The sequence below is a fragment of the Chaetodon auriga genome, chromosome 14 (assembly GCF_051107435.1).
Source record: "Chaetodon auriga isolate fChaAug3 chromosome 14, fChaAug3.hap1, whole genome shotgun sequence".
Taxonomy (NCBI): domain Eukaryota; kingdom Metazoa; phylum Chordata; class Actinopteri; order Chaetodontiformes; family Chaetodontidae; genus Chaetodon; species Chaetodon auriga.
In genome coordinates, this window is record NC_135087.1 from 1,467,094 (window position 1) to 1,485,970 (window position 18,877).

At 47.1% G+C, this 18,877-nt stretch overlaps 1 protein-coding gene across 5 annotated transcripts in view; it reads right to left on the reverse strand.

Annotated features, from left to right (window-relative positions):
• The window catches only part of akap6 (A kinase (PRKA) anchor protein 6), a 170,799-nt gene that overhangs the window by 26,786 nt on the left and 125,136 nt on the right, over nt 1-18,877 (reverse strand). For all 5 annotated transcript variants that reach the window (XM_076748701.1, XM_076748702.1, XM_076748698.1 and 2 more), the window contains exons 16-17: nt 17,992-18,138; nt 8,805-9,065 (exon numbers count right to left, since the gene is read on the reverse strand). In XM_076748701.1, coding sequence (XP_076604816.1) covers nt 8,805-9,065; nt 17,992-18,138 — 408 coding nt within the window. The remainder of the gene's footprint in view (nt 1-8,804; nt 9,066-17,991; nt 18,139-18,877) is intronic.

The window sequence follows — 18,877 nt, forward strand, 5'->3', positions numbered from 1 at the left end:
TGAACCACATTCTGCCTCTGAGGTTTGTTCAAGAGCATCCAGACGATTGTCGCTGAGCAGGAGGAGCAGGAGGAGCAGGAGGAGCAGGAGGAGCAGGAGGAGCGCTCGGATCGTTTCCCTCAGGGTTCGGAAGAAGAAATCTTTCACACAACCTTGTCTTCCAACCTCAAGGCTGCAGACCGGCAAACTGGGGTCCGAGGGGTCCTTGCCGAGGACTGGAGGTGCAGTAAACATGGTTATACACCAGGTTTACAATCTCTCTCTGAGGAAAGTGAAACTCGGGTTTGGGTGCCAGTCAAGGGCACAAATGAAATGAAAGGGACAAAACACGAAGGATCTTTGAGAAAAAACTGATCAAACAACATTTTTGTGATCAGCGGCTTCAGTTTGCAGTGTTACATGTTCAGCTCCTGCGACCTTTGTTTATGTGGAAAACCTTTCTGATGAAACAAATAAGTAACGTATTGATGAGGTAAAATGCTTCACACATGCTCTGAGGGGTCGCCCTGAACCCAACCATCCTGGTTTGACTCCTTCATGACCGAAAAGTAAAGGGTGCAAGTTTCTGACATGAATTGCATCAGTTCATAGAGTGAAGTGATTCTCCACTTTTGAACATGAAACACTGACCCTCTGGAGGCCTGGAAGGTTTGTAGTTCACTGATGGAAACCAGTGAATCCAGTTAGAAGGGATGACGATCAGAGCGGCGCCACACAAACACGCAAAGCGCCTTTAAACAGTTCGCTCTGTGAAGCTGCTACGATCCAGCAGGTGGCAGCAATGCAGCACCTCCGGATACCAACTGCTATAAAACATCAGAAGAAGAAGAAGAAGAGGAAGAAGAGGATCATCAATACACTTTTCTTGTGTATTGTGAGACTACTTTTATGTTTGTCCACCAACAAAGAAAGGTCAAACTGAGCCTGAAGAAAGACTTGTCCCTGAACAGTGGCTCTGAGATGTGTTAGCTTAGATTAGCTTGGAGCTAACGCTGAGCGCTCTGAAGTGTGACAGGAGCTGAAGCCGTGAACTCCGTCTGAAAGGTGTCCAACTGTTTCCGGGTCAGAAGTAAACTTTCACACTCAGCTGGAGTCAAATCGCTCGCCGACGCTGCCGACGAGCCAAAAAGTCCATAATTCATGGTTGACCTGCTCCACCTCCATCCTCTCTCCTCCACGGACCCACCATCGAACCATCGGCTCTGGTTGGACGACTTGGCTTCATTTTTATTGGCCAGCTGTTGTGTTGAGTCTCAAACTGAGTATTTCTGTTTGCTTCCTGAATCCTGAAGGAGTTTTTTGGAGATCAGGACTCGTTCATTGAGAGCTCAGCTGTGGCTTTTCTGTGACCGCCTCCTCTGAGAGCTTTCTAGTATTTTACATGTTTTTAGGACTCTGTTCACACTGATGAACGTAACATAAGTGAAAATATTGAACAATAATCGACTCATTAGGCCTAAATACGTTCGTTTTCTGGTGTGGTTCACTCAGCTAAGGCGTGCAGGGACTCTTCCACACGGCAAACAAAGCAGTGAAACCTGAGCAGAAACAGCCTTTCAGGTTTGAAGGTTTGATGGAAAACTCTTTAAAAACATGGTCTTAGTCATTTGATTAAAGCCAACGTGAAAAAAAATCCGCCTCTGTGACCGAAAGCCGAGCGGCCTTCGTGCCAAAGTCACAGCGGATTACCGCCGCCATCATCAGATCTCGTTGATTGTTGTGAGTTATTAGCTGAAGTCCTTTCGCCGCTCGACACGCGGCGACGTTTTAGGGATGAAAGCTTTGCTCTTAAAATATTCAGCAGCAGTAAACAAATGGAGGATATATGAAGTCTTTGTGAGTGAAAGCATTTACTGTTCTCACTAATGCAGCCGAGCGAACGCGCCGCCGCGACTTAAAACGCTGCTATCAATAAAAGCCAATCTCCTTCTGTCTGTCTGCGTTTCTCTGGATATTCGTCTTTTCACCTCCTCCTCTCATCCGTCTTTCTCCTCCGTTCTTTCTGCGTCTCACTTTCCCTGTGCTCTCTCCGTCTCTCCTCCTCTTTAGGCCCATCAGTGTCGTCTTCTCCCTTCTTTCCTCCGCTGCCGTCTCCTCCGTCTCCATCTTTCACCCTGTCTCCATCCCTTGTTCTGTCTCTCCGTCTTTTCCTGCTGTTTTAGCAGATGAAGGTGATTTTTCTCTGCTGTCTCTATTTGTCTCTCTGTCCTTACTCGTGTCTCCGGGGCCGTCTTCAGCTTTCTGTCACGTTTATCACGACTGAGATGAAGGTTAGGCTCAAACATCTGGATATTATGACACATGTTGGGCCGTTTATCTGCTCTGTGGAGACGCTCTCTCCGGTCTCGTTCGTCCTCTCGTCCTCTCTCGTCACAGAGCTGAAAGCTGGACTGTCCACTCTGATGTTTTGGACACAGACTGTGTCTACTTTAAAGACGTCATCTTATACTTTTGGACTCTTTCCTTTTCCTTCAGTGTGTTAGAACACGTTTCTTTATGCATGTAAAAACTCTGTGAAGTTACAAACTCACTCAAACACTGAGCGTCACACACATGTCCACTGAAAGTGTCCAACACACACATCTCACTGATGACAAACTCCACTGCTGTCTCATGTGATAGGACGGAGTCATCAAGTCAGACTGGTCACACAAACATTTTGCAGATGATAAAAACGCTGCTGTTGGCTGAAAACTGCATCTGTATGAACATTTAGTTCATAACGAGACGAAACGACCGTCTGAGCGTCGATCCCACACGAGTCTGCGGCTTCATACCATCGTCATCACACTGTGTCAGCAAGGCTGCGTTCACTGTCAGCGGGATAACGTAGGAAAAAATAAACATGAATGTAATGAATAGAACTATCAGTCAGGAGTCACAGAGAAGCTGAGTGTCATGGAAAACTTCTCCATCTGAATCCATTTCTCCTTCCTCTCATGTTGTTTCTCTCTTTCATGACTTGTCTTTTTTTCTGTCTCCATCACTCTCTCCCTCTTTCACGTTGTTTCTTCCTGCGTTTTCAGCAGATTGAAGGTTTTCTTTTCCTTTTTAAATGCTGCTGGGAACAAAATCTCATATCCTGATATACATATATACATTTTGTGTGAATTCACTCAATAAATAATTTAGATCTTATAGTTTATTTAAATGACCAAAAGGAAAGAAATGTTTCTTTCCACGTTTTGAATTTTATGCTCGACATGTAAAAAGTTCTTACTCATTTTTTTCTTTTTATTTAGAATCTCTGGGAGATTTTTGTAAGTATGTAACAAAACACATCATATGAATGTAAAACAGACAAGCGGACGTCTGAGTCCGGGCCTCGTTGGCGGCTCTCCTGGCCGCCGTGAAGCTGGTTTCAGCCTGTTCTGGGTTCAGTTTTCTGGTCCTTGTCAGACCCTTCAAACCTAAAAAGTCCTCCTCCTGTTTGGACGGACGTCCCCGTGTCTCCTCCTCTCTCCTCCATGTTTGTTTGTTTCCCGTCTGCGTTCGAGCACACGACGCGTCGTCCAGAGAACGAAGCGTTTCCCATCATGCAGCGCTGCCCTGAGCTTCTGCTCCTGACGTTACCTTCTGTCAGCGTTCAGGACATGATGTCAGTTTTGTGCTGGTTCAGGATCAGTGCTGTGGTGTGTTTTCAGTTCTTCTCCTCAGTGTTAAACATCATCATATTCACCATATTCAACACGTTGAAGGTAACGATCGTAATCGACTTAATTAGAAAAATGTATAATTTCCACTGAACCTCGTGGACTGAGTAACCTGCCATGGCTGCTCCTGACCACTGCGTCTCCTCTCTCGCCTCGTCCTCGTCCTCGTCCTGGCTGCCGTCTCTCGTCTCTCGTGGTCCTTACAGGACTTTCTCGTCTTTCTGTCTCCGCTCTGTGTTTTGATTCTCCGTCTCTGTTCCTCCAGCAGATGAAAGAGCCGAGTGTTTTCTTCTCCTCCCGAGCAGATGAAGATGAAAGTCTGATCTGTTTGTTGATGCCGTTACCACGGCAACATCTCACCTGTTTGCTCGGCTTCAACCCCTAACGAGCGACTCTTAACGAGAAAACACCTCTTCAAAACACCAACGAGCACGCACACACACACACACACACACACACACACACACACACAACCAAGGAATAAACACAAACAGAGCTGCAAGCAAGGAAGACACACGGATGGGCATAATCAACTGACACACACACACAGACACACACACGCAGCCTGTGTTCTTGGCAGGGAGTCGTGGATCTTTAATCCTCATCATGCAGCAGGTATTGACATCAGAGCCTCGCTGTCACCTTCTATTAGCTGCATATACCTGAGCTGTAGTTCGTATAGACGTGAAGTCACAGCAGGCAGACGCACAGACAGACAGACAGACGCACAGACAGACAGACAGGCAGACGCACAGACAGACAGACAGACAGACAGGCAGACGCACAGACGTACAGACAGACGTACAGACAGACGTACAGACAGACGTACAGACGTACAGACAGACAGACAGACAGACGTACAGACAGACGTACAGACAGACAGACAGACAGACAGACGTACAGACAGACGCACAGACAGACAGACAGACGATCAGCGTTCACGGATATGATCACATGAACCGAACGCGATCCGTGGATTCAGACCTGTGACGTCTGAAAGTGAAGAGCAGGTATGAGTCGAACGTGAAGTCATGAAGGTTTGGATCAGTCACATTTCATATGTTTGTTGAAAGAATCTCTGCAGTCATTCCTTCTTTTCAGGCTGTGAAAACCAAAAAACCTTCGACGCCACTGAAAGAGACGGAGGACAAAATCCTTCATTCTGTGCAGAAATCCATCAGAAAGCAGTGAGAATGAGCCTGATCTTCATCCTGGCAGCCGTGTGCAGGCTGACTGCCAGCGTTTTGTACCGGCAGCAAACCTACATGCCGCTGCCACCGAGTGTCAGGCTTTGATTAACCCACTCGGGGCCTGCGGGGCAGAAACCCACCCCTGAGGGTCTGGAGTCCTGGCCCACGTTTGGTAATCCAGCCTTGTACGAGGCTGTCATTTCATTCGTCAGCTTGTCTGTTGAATCGACTTCACTGGTGGCAAAAAGGGAGAATACACGAGGAGGAACAGGTGAACGGGGGAGCAGATACTTAGATTCATTCATTTGGCAGAAGCTCAAACGAGGAAACATCCAAACCATGAAAACACTCGGCTCCACCTGAAGGTTTGCAGGTGAAGGAAGACGCAACGACTTTTTAGTTTCCCGCCTTGAAGCGACGGCAGGACGAGTCTTCGATATGAGTGCACCGATATCAAAGTCAAATGGTCACATGACTCATTAATGACAAAAAGACTGATGTGATTGGTCACTGGGAGTCTGTGGATGAGGTCATGCTGCAGGGAGGTGCTGGGAGGTGAGATGAGGGTACATGAAGAAAAGGAGGAGGGTGGGAGGAGCAGGTTCATGTTCCCAACTGTGGGGGGAGGCAGGGGGTCAAATCTTACAAACGGCAGGAGGAAGGAGAGCTGGGGGGGGGCAGAGAGCATGGCTGGAGGGGCCCGGGCGATGAGGCGGCCGCGGGTAACAAACAGCGGGGGAGGACGGGTTCATCTACTGTCAACAGCGGGGGAGAGAGGGGGAGGCTGAACAAGGAGGAGAAGAAAGAGGAGAGCGAGGAGCGAAGAGCGAGGAGGATCCAGAGTGCTCACACAATCTATGCTAACATCTGTGTGTGTGTGTGTGTGTGTGTGTGTGTGTGTGTGTGTGTGTGTGTGTGTGTGTCCATCCCACTGAACGTTCACACACTTTGAACACAAATCCATTTCCAAGAAAGACAGAAGCCAATCGAACGTTTCCGCCGTACGGAAGGTCGCAGAGGACAAAACAGATTTTTACATGTGACTCTCAGCTGATGATGTCACAAATATCAGCTGACTCTGCCGTGGTCGAACTTATTGATCATCAAACGAGGAAGTAATGATCAAAAATGTGATCACAAAAGGTCAAAAAACGTTGGTATTTGGTGGTTTGAGGAGAGAAAACTATTGTTTCCTTAATATGAATTCTGTTCAATAATCTTTGATCTCTAAACTCTAAACAACGTTTGGCCGCATCATGTAGAATTTATTTCCACATCAGACTCAAAGCAGAGCTCAAAAACCTTCTGTGATGACATCACTGATCGTGCTCTGTGATTGGCTGATGTGTTTCCACTTCATGTTGCTTCGTTCAGCTCGTTAGAAAAAGTGAGACGATGTGAGAAAATGGCGTGTGTGTGATTCGTATTCAGCATCCACGCCTGCACTCACCGACGAGCAGGGGTGTGTGTGTGTGTGTGTGTGTGTGTGTGTGTGTGAGGCTCAGTCTATTAATTCTCGGTGTGTGCAGCCCCCAGAGCGTCTCCACGACAATAGAGAGTCATCGGAGGCCCGGGGCCCGCTGGAGGAACGTCTGGCTGACGCTGTATCTTTAAGGAGCACTAATTCAATTAAGAGCCAGGTTACAGACAGACAGGTGGAGGAGGAGGAGGGTGAAGAGTCACTTAATGGCTCCTGAAAATCTCCTTTCTCCAGCGGCGTCACTTCTCACCTTTGTGCGAGTGACGTGCAGGTGTGCGAGCGCTCCTCTGCAGCTCCCAGCGTCACTGACGGCTGAGCGAAGGCGGCGAAACACGACTTTTAGCTTAGACTTAAACCAGATATCAACGTGTTTGATCACAGATCGAATGAGAGTTAAAGATCAGTTCAACGAATCTACAGCAAAAACTCATCTACGACCAAAAACACTGGCGTTTCTTTACCGATGAAAGCGTCCAAACCACTTGGTCGTTTGTCCCTTTGTGTGTGTGTGCGGGTGTGTTTTCTAAATGTCTTTATACACACAGGTTTGTAAATGTGTGTGTGCTCCCGTGACCTCTGCTGACCCCTGCTGCTTCTCATACAGCCGTCCAGCAATAAGCTGCAGCGCAGAGATCGAACCCATTTACGAGCCCGAACGCCCAAAACAGACAAATGACGGTAAGATGGAGCTGACTTCTCTTAAAATGGAGCCTCCCTCCCTCTCTCTCTCTCTCTCTCTCCCTCTCTCTCTCCCTCTCTCTCTCCCTCTCTCTCTCTCCATACAAATGACTGCTATCAATATTTCCAATCTTCATTTCTCCAGAGGCTCAGTGCCTCTTTCTGCCAGAAATCAATGGCTTCCCACTGAGAGCTGTGACAAGGATCAAAAGTAAGAGCGGCTCGGCTCACTTTTCTTCAGATAAAGTCTCGTTTCTATACAGTTTCATCATTTAGGCAGCCTGAGTGTGTGTGTGTGTGTGTGTGTGTGTGTGTGTGTGTGTGTGCGTGTTGTTGTCATATCAATGCACACTTGCTGTCATAAATTCGTCTCTGATTGTCGTGGTGTTTGATGAAAAACATCATCACGCTGAACAAAGGTGACTGACTTCATGGAGATGTGCAGAGAAGCTAAATATTCCCAAAAAATGTGACTGAAGAGCTTCAAGTCTGCGACTGTAAGTCGACTCCACAGGACGGAGATCAGCTCTCAGCAGTAAACGTGGAAAGGTTATCGGCCTTTGGCAGCCCCTGAATGCATCGTTCAGTCAGAGGACGCCATTCTACATCGTCGCTGGACGACGGCGGCGCTTCCTCCAGCCTGCCATGTGCAGGCTCGTGTGCAGAACACCGGGGTGGGCGTTTTCCTTTAGGACTGGTGGAGAAGCTGCGTCGTAAACGTGCTCACCGTGCAGTTCTGAGCTCAAGCTGGACGTCACAGCGCTCGTTACTGAACAGCTGGACTGCAGAGCGCCTTTGATATTGTGCTTAATGCACTTCTGTGCGTCCACATTTCAACTTGCCTGACTGTGTCGGTGTGTATTCATGTGTGTGTGTGTGTGCGTCTGCTTGTCAGTCACACGGCAGGGCTAGGCTAATCAGCGCAGCTAGCTGTTCGCTGTGTGATGTAGGCTGATTAATATCCTGTTAGCGTCCCGTGGCTTCTTAGGCTAACTGCTGTTTCCTCCATACATCCATCGCTTCAGAGCAGCCCTGCTTTCATCTTCCCTCATTAAGACGACGCATTACTATACTTAGCAACACACACACACACACACACACACACACACACACACACACACACACACAGAGTGAACATGTTTGTTTGAAAGCTCAGTGCTGATTGGTCAACGCTCTTTCACATATCTGATAGAAAAAGTTGGTGAAGAAAAGTTTAACACCTGAAGCAGCTCCTGAACGCAGCGTCATCTTCGATACAGGAAATGCTTAAAACGTCTAATTATCACGTTCTTCCTCCACACGGCTCATCTGGTCCAGTAACCCCTCTAATCTGACTCCTCTAGTTCTGTGTGACAGAAATATTTTACCTTATCTTAAACACCACACACATAAGAGGAAACTTGACCGGACGACCATCTACTGACCGTAAACTCAGTGAACTCAGTGTTCTGGTTTATTCTGAGTTAACAAAATACAAGTTTGGACCAGTCATCCAGAAACCTTTGTTTTAAAACTCCTGCAGCTTAAGTCTTATTTTACTCACTTTATTTGAGGGGTTAAGACGATGAAGTTTAACAAAAGCTTAACCAAACTGAGCTGTCTGAGCAGGAATAACCAGCTTAAAAACATGACAGTGAACACATCATGTGCCACACTCGATGATGCCTAAATGCAAAACATTTGCAAATATTATTCCTGATGGAGAGTTTTCGGGCAGTGGGGGAGCTGCTGGTTGCTAATGTTCTTGGCATCGCTAACACCATGCTAAGCTAAGCTAAGCTAACAAAAGGCTGCTCTTCCTACCTTGAAGCTCTGCAGCTGCTCTGAGGCGTCTTTGTGCTGTCTGAGGCAGGAGTTGAAGATGAGGAGCTCGGTGTCTCGCAGCCACGCCTTCAGCTCTTTGATTCGAGCCTCCAGCTGTTCCAGCAGCGAGTTGGTCAGCGGCGAGAGGGCGGAGCGAGGGTTGTCCGCGGCGATGCCTCGCCCGCCGACCAGCAGAGAGCTCCTGCTGGCTGACTGGTTCTGCTGGGAAGCGCTGGGTCCCGAGTGCTCGGAGAGGATTTTCTGGAGGAGAGAGGGCAGAGAGTCAGTGTTGATACTGAATCATGCAAAGCAGCGTTCAATCAATACACACACGGCCATTAATCATTTACCTTCAGAGATGTACAGATCAATAAAGAGGATGTCATGTGTTCATTGCTAAACTGCCGGAGGATGATGTGAATATTAGCCCTCTGCGTCGTTCATGTCACTGCTGCTGAAGATGTAATAAGAATCCATTCACAGCTGTGACAGACGCCACGTTCTCGTGGTGTTTCCTTGGTGTTGCTCGGACTGAGATGTGATTTCGATGTACAGAACACGGACAACAACACACTGTTTTACGTTGAACTTTCCTCGGCTCGGTGACGGGATGTGATCACCTGGCCCACCTGGCTCATTCTGTTATGTAACGATTCGTTTCAACAGTGCTGCTAATGTTGTCACTGTAATTATGAATTAGCTTGATGTTGCTAATGTCGCTGTCATCATTGTTGTGAAGTCTGTTATTATTGTCGCCGCCGCTGCTGTTGATGCACAAAGCTTTGAGAAGCTAACTGGTGTTTTTGCAGGTGCAAACAGATCAGCTGCTAATTCCGAGCCTGCAGCAGCTTCACCTACAGAGCTGATATTCACACCCAAAACAAAACACCGTTTAGGCACAATACAAACTGAAAGAGTGTTTGGTGAGGAGCAATCACGGCTTCAAATAGGAACAACTTCGAATAACAAGAGCCTGACTCTGTGTGTGTGTGTGTGTGTGTGAGTGTAATAAGCTCTGCAGAGTAATTTTCCCACCCCTGTTGATCACACAGTAAGACACAGCACGCCGCTGAGAGAGACTATTCCCCACTTGGATTTAGACGAGTGTGTGTTTGTGTGTCTGTGTGTACTTTTCTGCAGCGTTCTTCAGCATCGAACAAACAAACTGTGACGTTCTCCGACGATCGCGACGAGCTCGGAGCGCCGCTGCAACACGAAGGGTCTCAGCTTCAGGTTTTAGCTCAAATCTGTGAGGATTTATCAGGTTCAGGATCTATCAGAGATCTAACATCACTCCGAAAACATCAACCATTATCTCAGAGTTTCGCATTAATATGTAAACGCTTGTCTGAGGTGGAAAAGTCGCTGTTTCCATCGATTGTCAAGAAAATTTTATGCAAAATATTGAAATGTCACAAAAAGAAATTCAAATCAGGCACAGTGTGGCGTTAGGTGCGTTACTCATGGCTGTAATAAAAAGAGTAGAAGAAGAAAAATGCTGTAAACCATCTGAGAGGAAAACGGAGACGTCTGCAGGAATTCGTTTCCTTTGGTCGACTTATATTTGCTCTTTCATGTCAGCGAGTATTTGCAACATGTTTTCATCTTGTTGGTACAATCAGACACGTTTGAAAGCGTTACGGGAAAATCCAGGAAGACGACGACAGCAAACAGCTTCTTCTTCTTCTTCAGGTTTTGTAGCAGGAACAGCTGATGTAAGTTTTGTTCACTACGTCAGAACTTACTCAGCAGACGTGTTTCCATTTGGCGCATTAACACTTTTCTAAAAAAGCAAGTCAAAAAACTTTTTTTTTGCAAAATTGAGGAAGTTTTTTCAAACTTTGCAGTTTCCATCGAGGTTTTTGATGCGATATTTCAAAGTGCACAAAACATCACTTTGATGGAAACACGGCTCGTTAAAGCGAAGCGCAACAAAATTCAGAGGAAACAGAGTGAGAGAAAAAATGAGACTTCAAACGTCCAGTGAAGCTCTGTCTCATTCAGAGTTTCCTCCGAGTTTTGCTCCTCGTCCACCGCAGCAGAGCGAGGACACACTGTCCACTCACACTTCATCGTCCTTCACCGTGTTATTAGAGACGCTTCATGCTAACGGAGGCTAATCGCTGTTAGCAGCTCAGTTCAACAAACATCGTTCTTCATTTCGTCTTCTCTCTGCTTCTTCTACTTTCTGCATTTCTGTCTCTCTGCTCTTCATCCATTCAGCTCCTCTTCCTCCATCATTATCGATTCCACCTGCAGTCGAATTACTTTCAGTCGCAACTTTCTTTCGTCACTCTTCCGTCCAATCAGATTCCTTCACGCTGAACAATCTGTTGTTTTGATTATGTCTGTGACTGTGTCTCTGGAGTGACACAGTCTGAGCGACGTGTTGTCTTTATTTCTAACGTTCAGCGGCCACACGCTTCACGAACACCTGGCTCAGCTTCTTTGCATCAGTCTCACTCTGCAGTTATTCAGCTTTGCACCGTCTGAGACGTTCTGAGCATCGTACAGTCGTTATCTTACAGGTCTCATTATGACTTTAACAAGCGACCACAGCAAGAGGAGCTCTGAGCGCCGGTGAGCACCAAGCTGCTCCTGAACGAGCCCCACATGGGTCCCTGTGGCTCATTTGCATACGTATGTGTTTGTACAAAAGGTTTTGAGTCGTTGGTAGAGCAGCGACTCTCCCTCCCGAGTGGAAACACTACTTTAGCTGAACTCTGGCAGGTAAAACCAGCCCATTAGACGATGAAGAGGAGTGATTACAGGACCCCCTGACCGGTGAAATGTGCAGTTAGCTGTGTGTCGGAGAGGCGACGGCGATTATACGAGTCTGTGGTTAGTTTGGGAGAGAAACAGAAAAGGAGAGAGCCAGAGGACTGGAGACAGAGGACAGAGAAGAGGACGGATGGAAGCGCTCAGCAGACATCTAAGAGACATCTTCCAAGACAAAGAAACAACATAAATCCTTTATTTTGATGCATTTTCTTCTCTCTGCAGGTGTTTTTACATTAAAAGTCTGTTTACTTCCTGCAGAGCTGAGCAGCGTGAGTCAGTGTGGACACTCAGACTCATCACAGCTTCACATTTACGTCTCTCTTTAATACTTTCACAGTTTTCAGACTTGTGTGAGCTCTGTTTGCAGATGTATTTTATAATGTAGTGCATCATGCTGTATGTGTTGTAAGGTGGTAAAGATGCAGTATATGTTGGACTTTTTGTGTCTATCACTCCAGTAAATGTGAAGTAAGACGACACAGTCTGTGTTTCGTGGGTGGACTTCAACGAGCCGCTCAGATTTGGCTCATCCTGCCCTCGATCTGAGCATCTCCGCCCATGGCTTGAGAAGGAGCTTTGAGGAGGTGCTCCATTTTTTCTCACGTCTCTGGAGCTTCCAGCAGCACATGAACTGCTGAGTGGACTAGCTTTACGTTTGAGTGAAACGTTCCCACAACAACAAGAAAACTCTTATGTGTCTGCACAAACCATTTTACGTCGGACTGTTTTCTCACTGAGGGCCGAAAGAACAAAGACTTAAAGTAGCTCGAGGATTTTTTATGTTGCTTTACTGTTTAATTTGCATGCTAACCTGTTGAACGTGGTGTTAACTAATGTGGCTTGCGTCTATTGTAAACCCACATGCTGAATCAGTACCTGCTCCTCGCCGGCATGTGCGTCTGTTGCTGTCGTAGGTTAAAGTCCTTGATAAATGTGCCGTGTGGTACACGTGAAAACGGTCAAACTCAAAAGGATTACTCTGCCTGGCAAAACTGAAACTTTGATTAGCATCAAGCCGCTAACGTGCTAACAGCTGAAAGCTGCAGTGGCCTGAAGGATGTGTGTTTACTGACTGGTGCTGGCACATCAGCTGTTCTCTGTGCAGCTCGTCACGACTTTCCAACATCCACAACAATCAAGAGACCTCGTCTGGACCTCGAGGAGGGGGAGGAGGAGGAGGAGGAGGAGGAGTAGTAGGCCTGGATGCTACCTCTGACCCTGCAGACTCTGTCACAGCTTTGACAGAGCTGACAGACATGTGAGTCACTCTAATATGTCTGTAAGTGTGTGGATGCATCAGCTGGCAGTTCAAGCTAACGCAGGCTAATTCAGTGTTTGAACCTTTTCTGTAACGAGTCTTCAGGCTCAGCGGCAGTCCTGAGGACAGCCTGCAGTCCTGAGGACAGCCTGCAGTCCTGAGGACAGTCTGCAGTCCTGAGGACAACCCGCAGTCCTGAGGACAGTCTGCAGTCCTGAGGACAACCCGCAGTCCTGAGGACAGTCTGCAGTCCTGAGGACAGCCTGCAGTCCTGAGGACAGTCTGTAGTCCTGCAGAGAAGCTGATCCATGAGCGCGGAGGCCGTCACTGTGTAATCTTATGGTTCTAAATAAAGAGCATGGTGAGAGCAATTACTGAGGAGTCAGAGAAACAGACGAACAGATCACAACGACTGTAAATACTAAAATAAATATAATAATAATAAAAAAAAAACTTTCCAAATGTCACATCACTTTTATCAGGCTACATCAGCTCTGGAAGTGATCCTTTTAAAAAGCCAATTACAGGAGGAAAACACTTAAATGTCAGTAACTCCGGTCGGATGGTCTGGAGTGAGAGACAGTCCGTCTAACAAGCTGAATTTAACAATCAGGCAGTTGTGACGGGTGTTTCTCTTCTGTTCACACTGCGATCAGCACACGCCTTCATTCGAGACCGCGTTCATCTTCAGGCCTGTGTGGTCGACGCCGATAGAACACGACGGGACAGTGAAACTGTTCAGTTCTCAAAGACTTCGGATCAGATTCGGGCTCAAACACGAAGCTTTTGGTGCTCATCAGAAGTGCTGCTAAACTCAGTCACAGTGATCTCGTGGCTAAAAACACCTGCAGAGATGATGCAGATGGTAGGTGGTGCTCTGACCAATCAGAGCTGAGGGGGCCTTAAAGGGACAGGCACTAGAACGGAGCGAACAGCAGCACTGCTGCAATGGCCTGTGAAGTGTTTTTTGAACATTGAAGCATGGAAATATCTTCTGGTAACCTCTCAAATTGAAGGTGCGAGTGACAATGATCAGAATACGTCACCTTTAATGTCCAGTCAAAGAAACTTGAACTGATTTCCTGACGAATCACGTATATTTAGTGGTGTTTAGGCAGGAAGACGCTGGCCTGATTGAGCTGTTTGCACTAACGAGTCTGAATCCTCCACAGACATTAAAAGACCATAAAATCTGTACGTTAGCTTTGACTAATAATGCTGATAAACTCTGACTGCGAGGTTACAGATTAAATAAGAGTGAGGAGAAAAAAGAAAAAAGTAAAGAAGACAATGGAGACAGAGAGGAAAAGAAGAGAAAACAAAGAGGAAAGAAAACAAAGACGAGAAAGAAAAATGAGAGATTAAGAGCAGGAACAAAAGAAGAAACGGAGAGAAGGTAAAGGAGAAAAATGTGAGAATGGAGGGAGCAAATGAAAAGAATCCAGAGGGAGAGACTGAAAATGAAAAAGAAAATTAGAAAGTAAGAGAGATAAAGAGAGGAGGAGAGCAAATGAAACACAGACAGAGGTGCTGTGGTGTTTTTATGGGACTCAATTAACCAGTTTGTTTTCCCTCTCCTCCTCCCCCTCTTCCTCCCCCTCTTCCTCCTCCTCCTCGTCCTCCTCCTCCTCCGTTCCCTGCAGCTTGAGGTGGTGATCAGCTCCTGACTGCTGTTTTTAGAGCGTTGATGGAGAAACGATGGATGAAAAGATTATTTCAAGTGTTTTATCCCAAAAAAGCCCAAAACCAAGAAAGCACCTTTATTAGTTTTCCACGTTTTTTATCACTTAAACGTGAACATTTTCACCCACATCTGCACATTTATCGATGAAACCTTTAAGTTTGGACGAGTGGGATTTTTCCCAAAGCGATCGTCTTTGTGTCCCGATGAAGGAAATCCATCGATCTATGAACTGAGGCTGCATCTGTCCTCACACGCAGTTTGACCTTGAACAAATGCGAAAAACGACAAGCTGCTGCTGAAACCCGCAACAGAAATATGAAAGCTAATTTACAGCCTCTTTATTTTCTTCGTCATTCGTGTGTGTGTGTGTGTGTGTCATAAATTCTTCATAAGGCCAGGACAGTTCAGAGGCGAGGCGCAGGACATCAATTCCAGTTAATTCCCAATTTGTGTCAGAGCAGCAGATGCCGACGCCAGCACTGATAGGCCCGTTAATATGCTGCTCAGACGCCATGTTGGGAGGGGGTGGAGGGAGGGAGGTGAAGACGTATAGTGAGAGACAAACAGAGCTTTGATATGTGGTGAAAATTTGTCAAGAAAAAGAAAACAGCTCAAAAATTTGATAAGAAAGAGGAAACAGAAATGAAAGGACGAATAAATAAAGGTGAGGGAGGGAGAAAGTGAAGGAGGAGAGAGGTTAGAGGAGTCAAAGAGGAAAGACAGAGCAGGAGGAGAGGAGGACCAGGGAGGGTTGAGGGAGAACAGAGGAGCAAAGGGGTGATGCGGAAGGGGAGGAGGTGAACAGGGCGTTATTACATGAGAGCCGAGGGAAACATTGGCTTCTCTGTCCTGATCAGACTCCAACTCAAAAGCACAAACTTACATGAACACGTACGAGAAGAAGCTTAGCTAACTGGAAACGTTCAGCAGTGAACACTGATCACTGTGAGCTGCACACACGTTCGACCTGCCGCAGGTTACAGGTGAGCAGGTTTGATCGACAGGTGAGACCAAACCTGGACGACTGAACGTCCACTGAAGTGCGAGGACAGGGTGTCCACAGACTTCTGGCCATATATGTCTCAGAGAGATGAAGGACGAAGGAGAACAGAGAGAGAGATTAAAAGTGTCTGCTTCACTGTCACTACCCACAATCCCTCAGTTCCCTGATGATGTGTGTGTGTGTGTGTGTGTGTGTGTGAAACGGCATTGTGAGTCCAAATGTCTCTTTGTCAGTAATAGAAGTTTAATCACAGTCTGGTTACTGTGGCGGAAACACACACGGAGACGGAGACAGGAAGAGACAGAGGGGTGGGGGGGTGGGGGGGGGAGAGAGGGCGGGAGAGAGAGAGAGAGAGAGAGAGAGAGAGGGGGGGGGGGGGACTCATCTGTTGCTGTTGTTTAATTTCTAAAATGGAATCTGTTTCAGTGACACTGATACATATGTTAATGCACACACACACTTTGAATGTGTGTGTGATGCGATAATGTATGTGTGTGTGTGTGTGTGTGTGTTTGCATCATTAGGGACTACATGACACACACGTGCGCGCGCACACACACACACACAGATGCCGTTTGCTCCTGTGTTTGCGAGCGCGAGCTGAACGCGTCGACGCGCCGCTCGGTCGACAGGAGACGGTTTGTTTCTTCGCAGGAACAAAGTCACATCGACGCATTTCAGCCTCCTGACGAGCCGCTGCCAGCTGTCACCTCCACCGCAGACCCGGAATTAATCACCACGCCCGGGCAGAGACAAACAACTGCTGCCGACGTGCCCGTCAGCAAGGCGCCCGCAATCCAAACAGATAAACAGAGTTATTTGAGGAGTCATGTGACTGAACCATAAACACCAACGTCTGAAAATGTGTTTACGTGATACAAACTAAATCAAAGGACACAAAAACGTCAGCTATGACTCCCAGGGTGCACTTCAGCGACAAACATCCAATCACAGAGCTTAGAATGACGGCACACGGTGCTGAAGGTGAGCTGACACCTGACGAAGGATCTGCTGTTTTAGTCCAATCGCTGACTCTGGATCAGTTTTAGACACGTTCTTGCACTTTGTCGTAATTTGGTGCAGAATTTATGAGCGCCGATTAACATCTGTCGTTTCTCCATGGCAACAGAGGCTGAGGCTCATGGGTAATGTGGTATTGAGTATTTTCATTGTGAAAGTGATGATTTAAAGTTTCATGTTTGGGAGAAAAGGCGCCTCCTGCTGTCAGATTTTAGTTGAACGGTCTTTAAGATGGCTTCTATTAACAACTTTAGGTCTAATTTTTCTGTTGTTCATAGTTGCTGTTTTTTAAGTATCAGTTTATTTGTGTGTATTTCACGTATCCGTGTACTTCCTGTACGTGCTTGTTGTGTTTTTAGGACTAAAGCAGGGTGAAGCGATGACACAGCTCCAGCTCTGCTGTGGACAAATATTCAGTGCGTGCACCATGAGCACTGTCTACAGAACGCTGCTGTCGCTGTACACAGAACATCATCCCACTGAACGCTCCTCGGTGTCTTCTGCTGTTGGACAGAAGCAGCAGTCAGTCGCTCTGACGGTCGGTGACGTCAGAGCTGCATCAGACAGACTGGAAACGAACAGCTGTGTGTGTTTATCTATCACGCCACATCGAGCGCACGGTCCATCTCAAGCCGCCTTCCTGCTTCCTGATGAGTTTCCTCTGCGACGACGACTTTGAGTAAACTTTCTCTGCAAGGGCACGAGGATCACCTGCGTGACCTCAGACATGACTCTCACCTGTTTTCAACCCACTGATCTACTGGAAGCCTCCACCTGATCAACACCAGTAACAACTCGCCTTTAAAGAGTCACAGAGTATACAGTCTGACAGATGGTGGATTTTTGAGGCCGATACTTCATCGATATTCTGTCTGAATATCATGAATCTCAAAGTTCATTTCCAGGTGGTTTGATGACCCTTCCATCCCTCCTTCCATCCCTCCATCCATCCATCCCTCCATCCATCCCTCCATCCATCCATCCCTCCATCCATCCCTCCATCCCTCCTTCCATCCCTCCATCCATCCATCCCTCCATCCATCCCTCCATCCATCCCTCCATCCCTCCGTCCATCCATCCATCCATCCATCCCTCCGTCCATCCATCCATCCATCCCTCCGTCCATCCATCCATCCATCCCAGTACATTCCATCATACAGCTAAAAGGCCACAGTGGCAGCAGGGCTCCTTAATTGAGACAACACTAATTATGATCTTCATGTTCTAGATTAGATCAGTGCTGATTAGCCTAAAATTAGACACACACACACACACACACACACACACACACACACACACACACACACACACAGTCCTGTGTCAACAGAAATACCAGTGTGATCCTCCAGATACTATCTCTGTGTTTGGCATTTCTAAAACTTGTGTATTTGTGTACTTGTGTGTGTGTGTGTGTGTGTGTGTGTGTGTGTGTGTGTGTTACCTCCAGCTGTCTCCATGTGTGCGTCAGGTTGTGTATTTTGCGGTGGAAGGTTGCAGGTAGCTCAGTCCCGCTCCTCTTCAGAGACTCGGCTCGGCCCAGCAGGCCGGTCTTCCTGCTCTCCATCATCATCAGCTCAGTGTGGGAGCTCTGGAGACAGACAGCAGGACACACACCCGTCACACAGATGGACAGACGGACCCGGCTAACAGAGGAGGAGCTCCACGCTGACCTCAGACTGTCTGAGGCTCATTCTCACACCCAGAGATTTATCAGGTCACTACGCGGCCGAGCTGACATCCAGATGGAGAGCAAAGTCTAACTGAATTTCAGGAAGTGGGCAGAAGAAAATCCATCGTTATGTGAATATTAGGAGTTGGCTCAAAGAGAAGCAGCAGATGGCGCTAACGCTCCAGTCAGGTGACATTAAAGGAACAAGGTGTCAGAATTGGCCACCTGTCGAGTGTCACTCCAAACAAACAGGGGGCAGCATATCAGCGGAGTACCTGCTAACTGCTGCTGTCCGCTGTTAGCTAGTTAGCTCAGTTAGCTGTGCAGCTAGTGGACCTGTTAGCTGACTGGAGTCTGTCCCGACTCCCGACTGTTTCATTTTTCCTGTCTTGACATTGTGAGTTTACTTTGTTTATTCGTGAGACTAAAAATGCAAACGAAGCTTAAACGTAGCGTACGTCTCACATCTGAAACCAACAGGCCTCTGCTGTCAGACCATCGAGGCACAAAGTGATATGACGATACAGAGCGGGCTGAAGTTAGCAAGCTGACAGCTAGCTGGTTAGCATGCTAACATCAGTAGATATCTCTGCAACACATTTCATAAACATCTTTGCTATAACTTTACTGTTACTTCCCCTTAGACCACATCTTACAC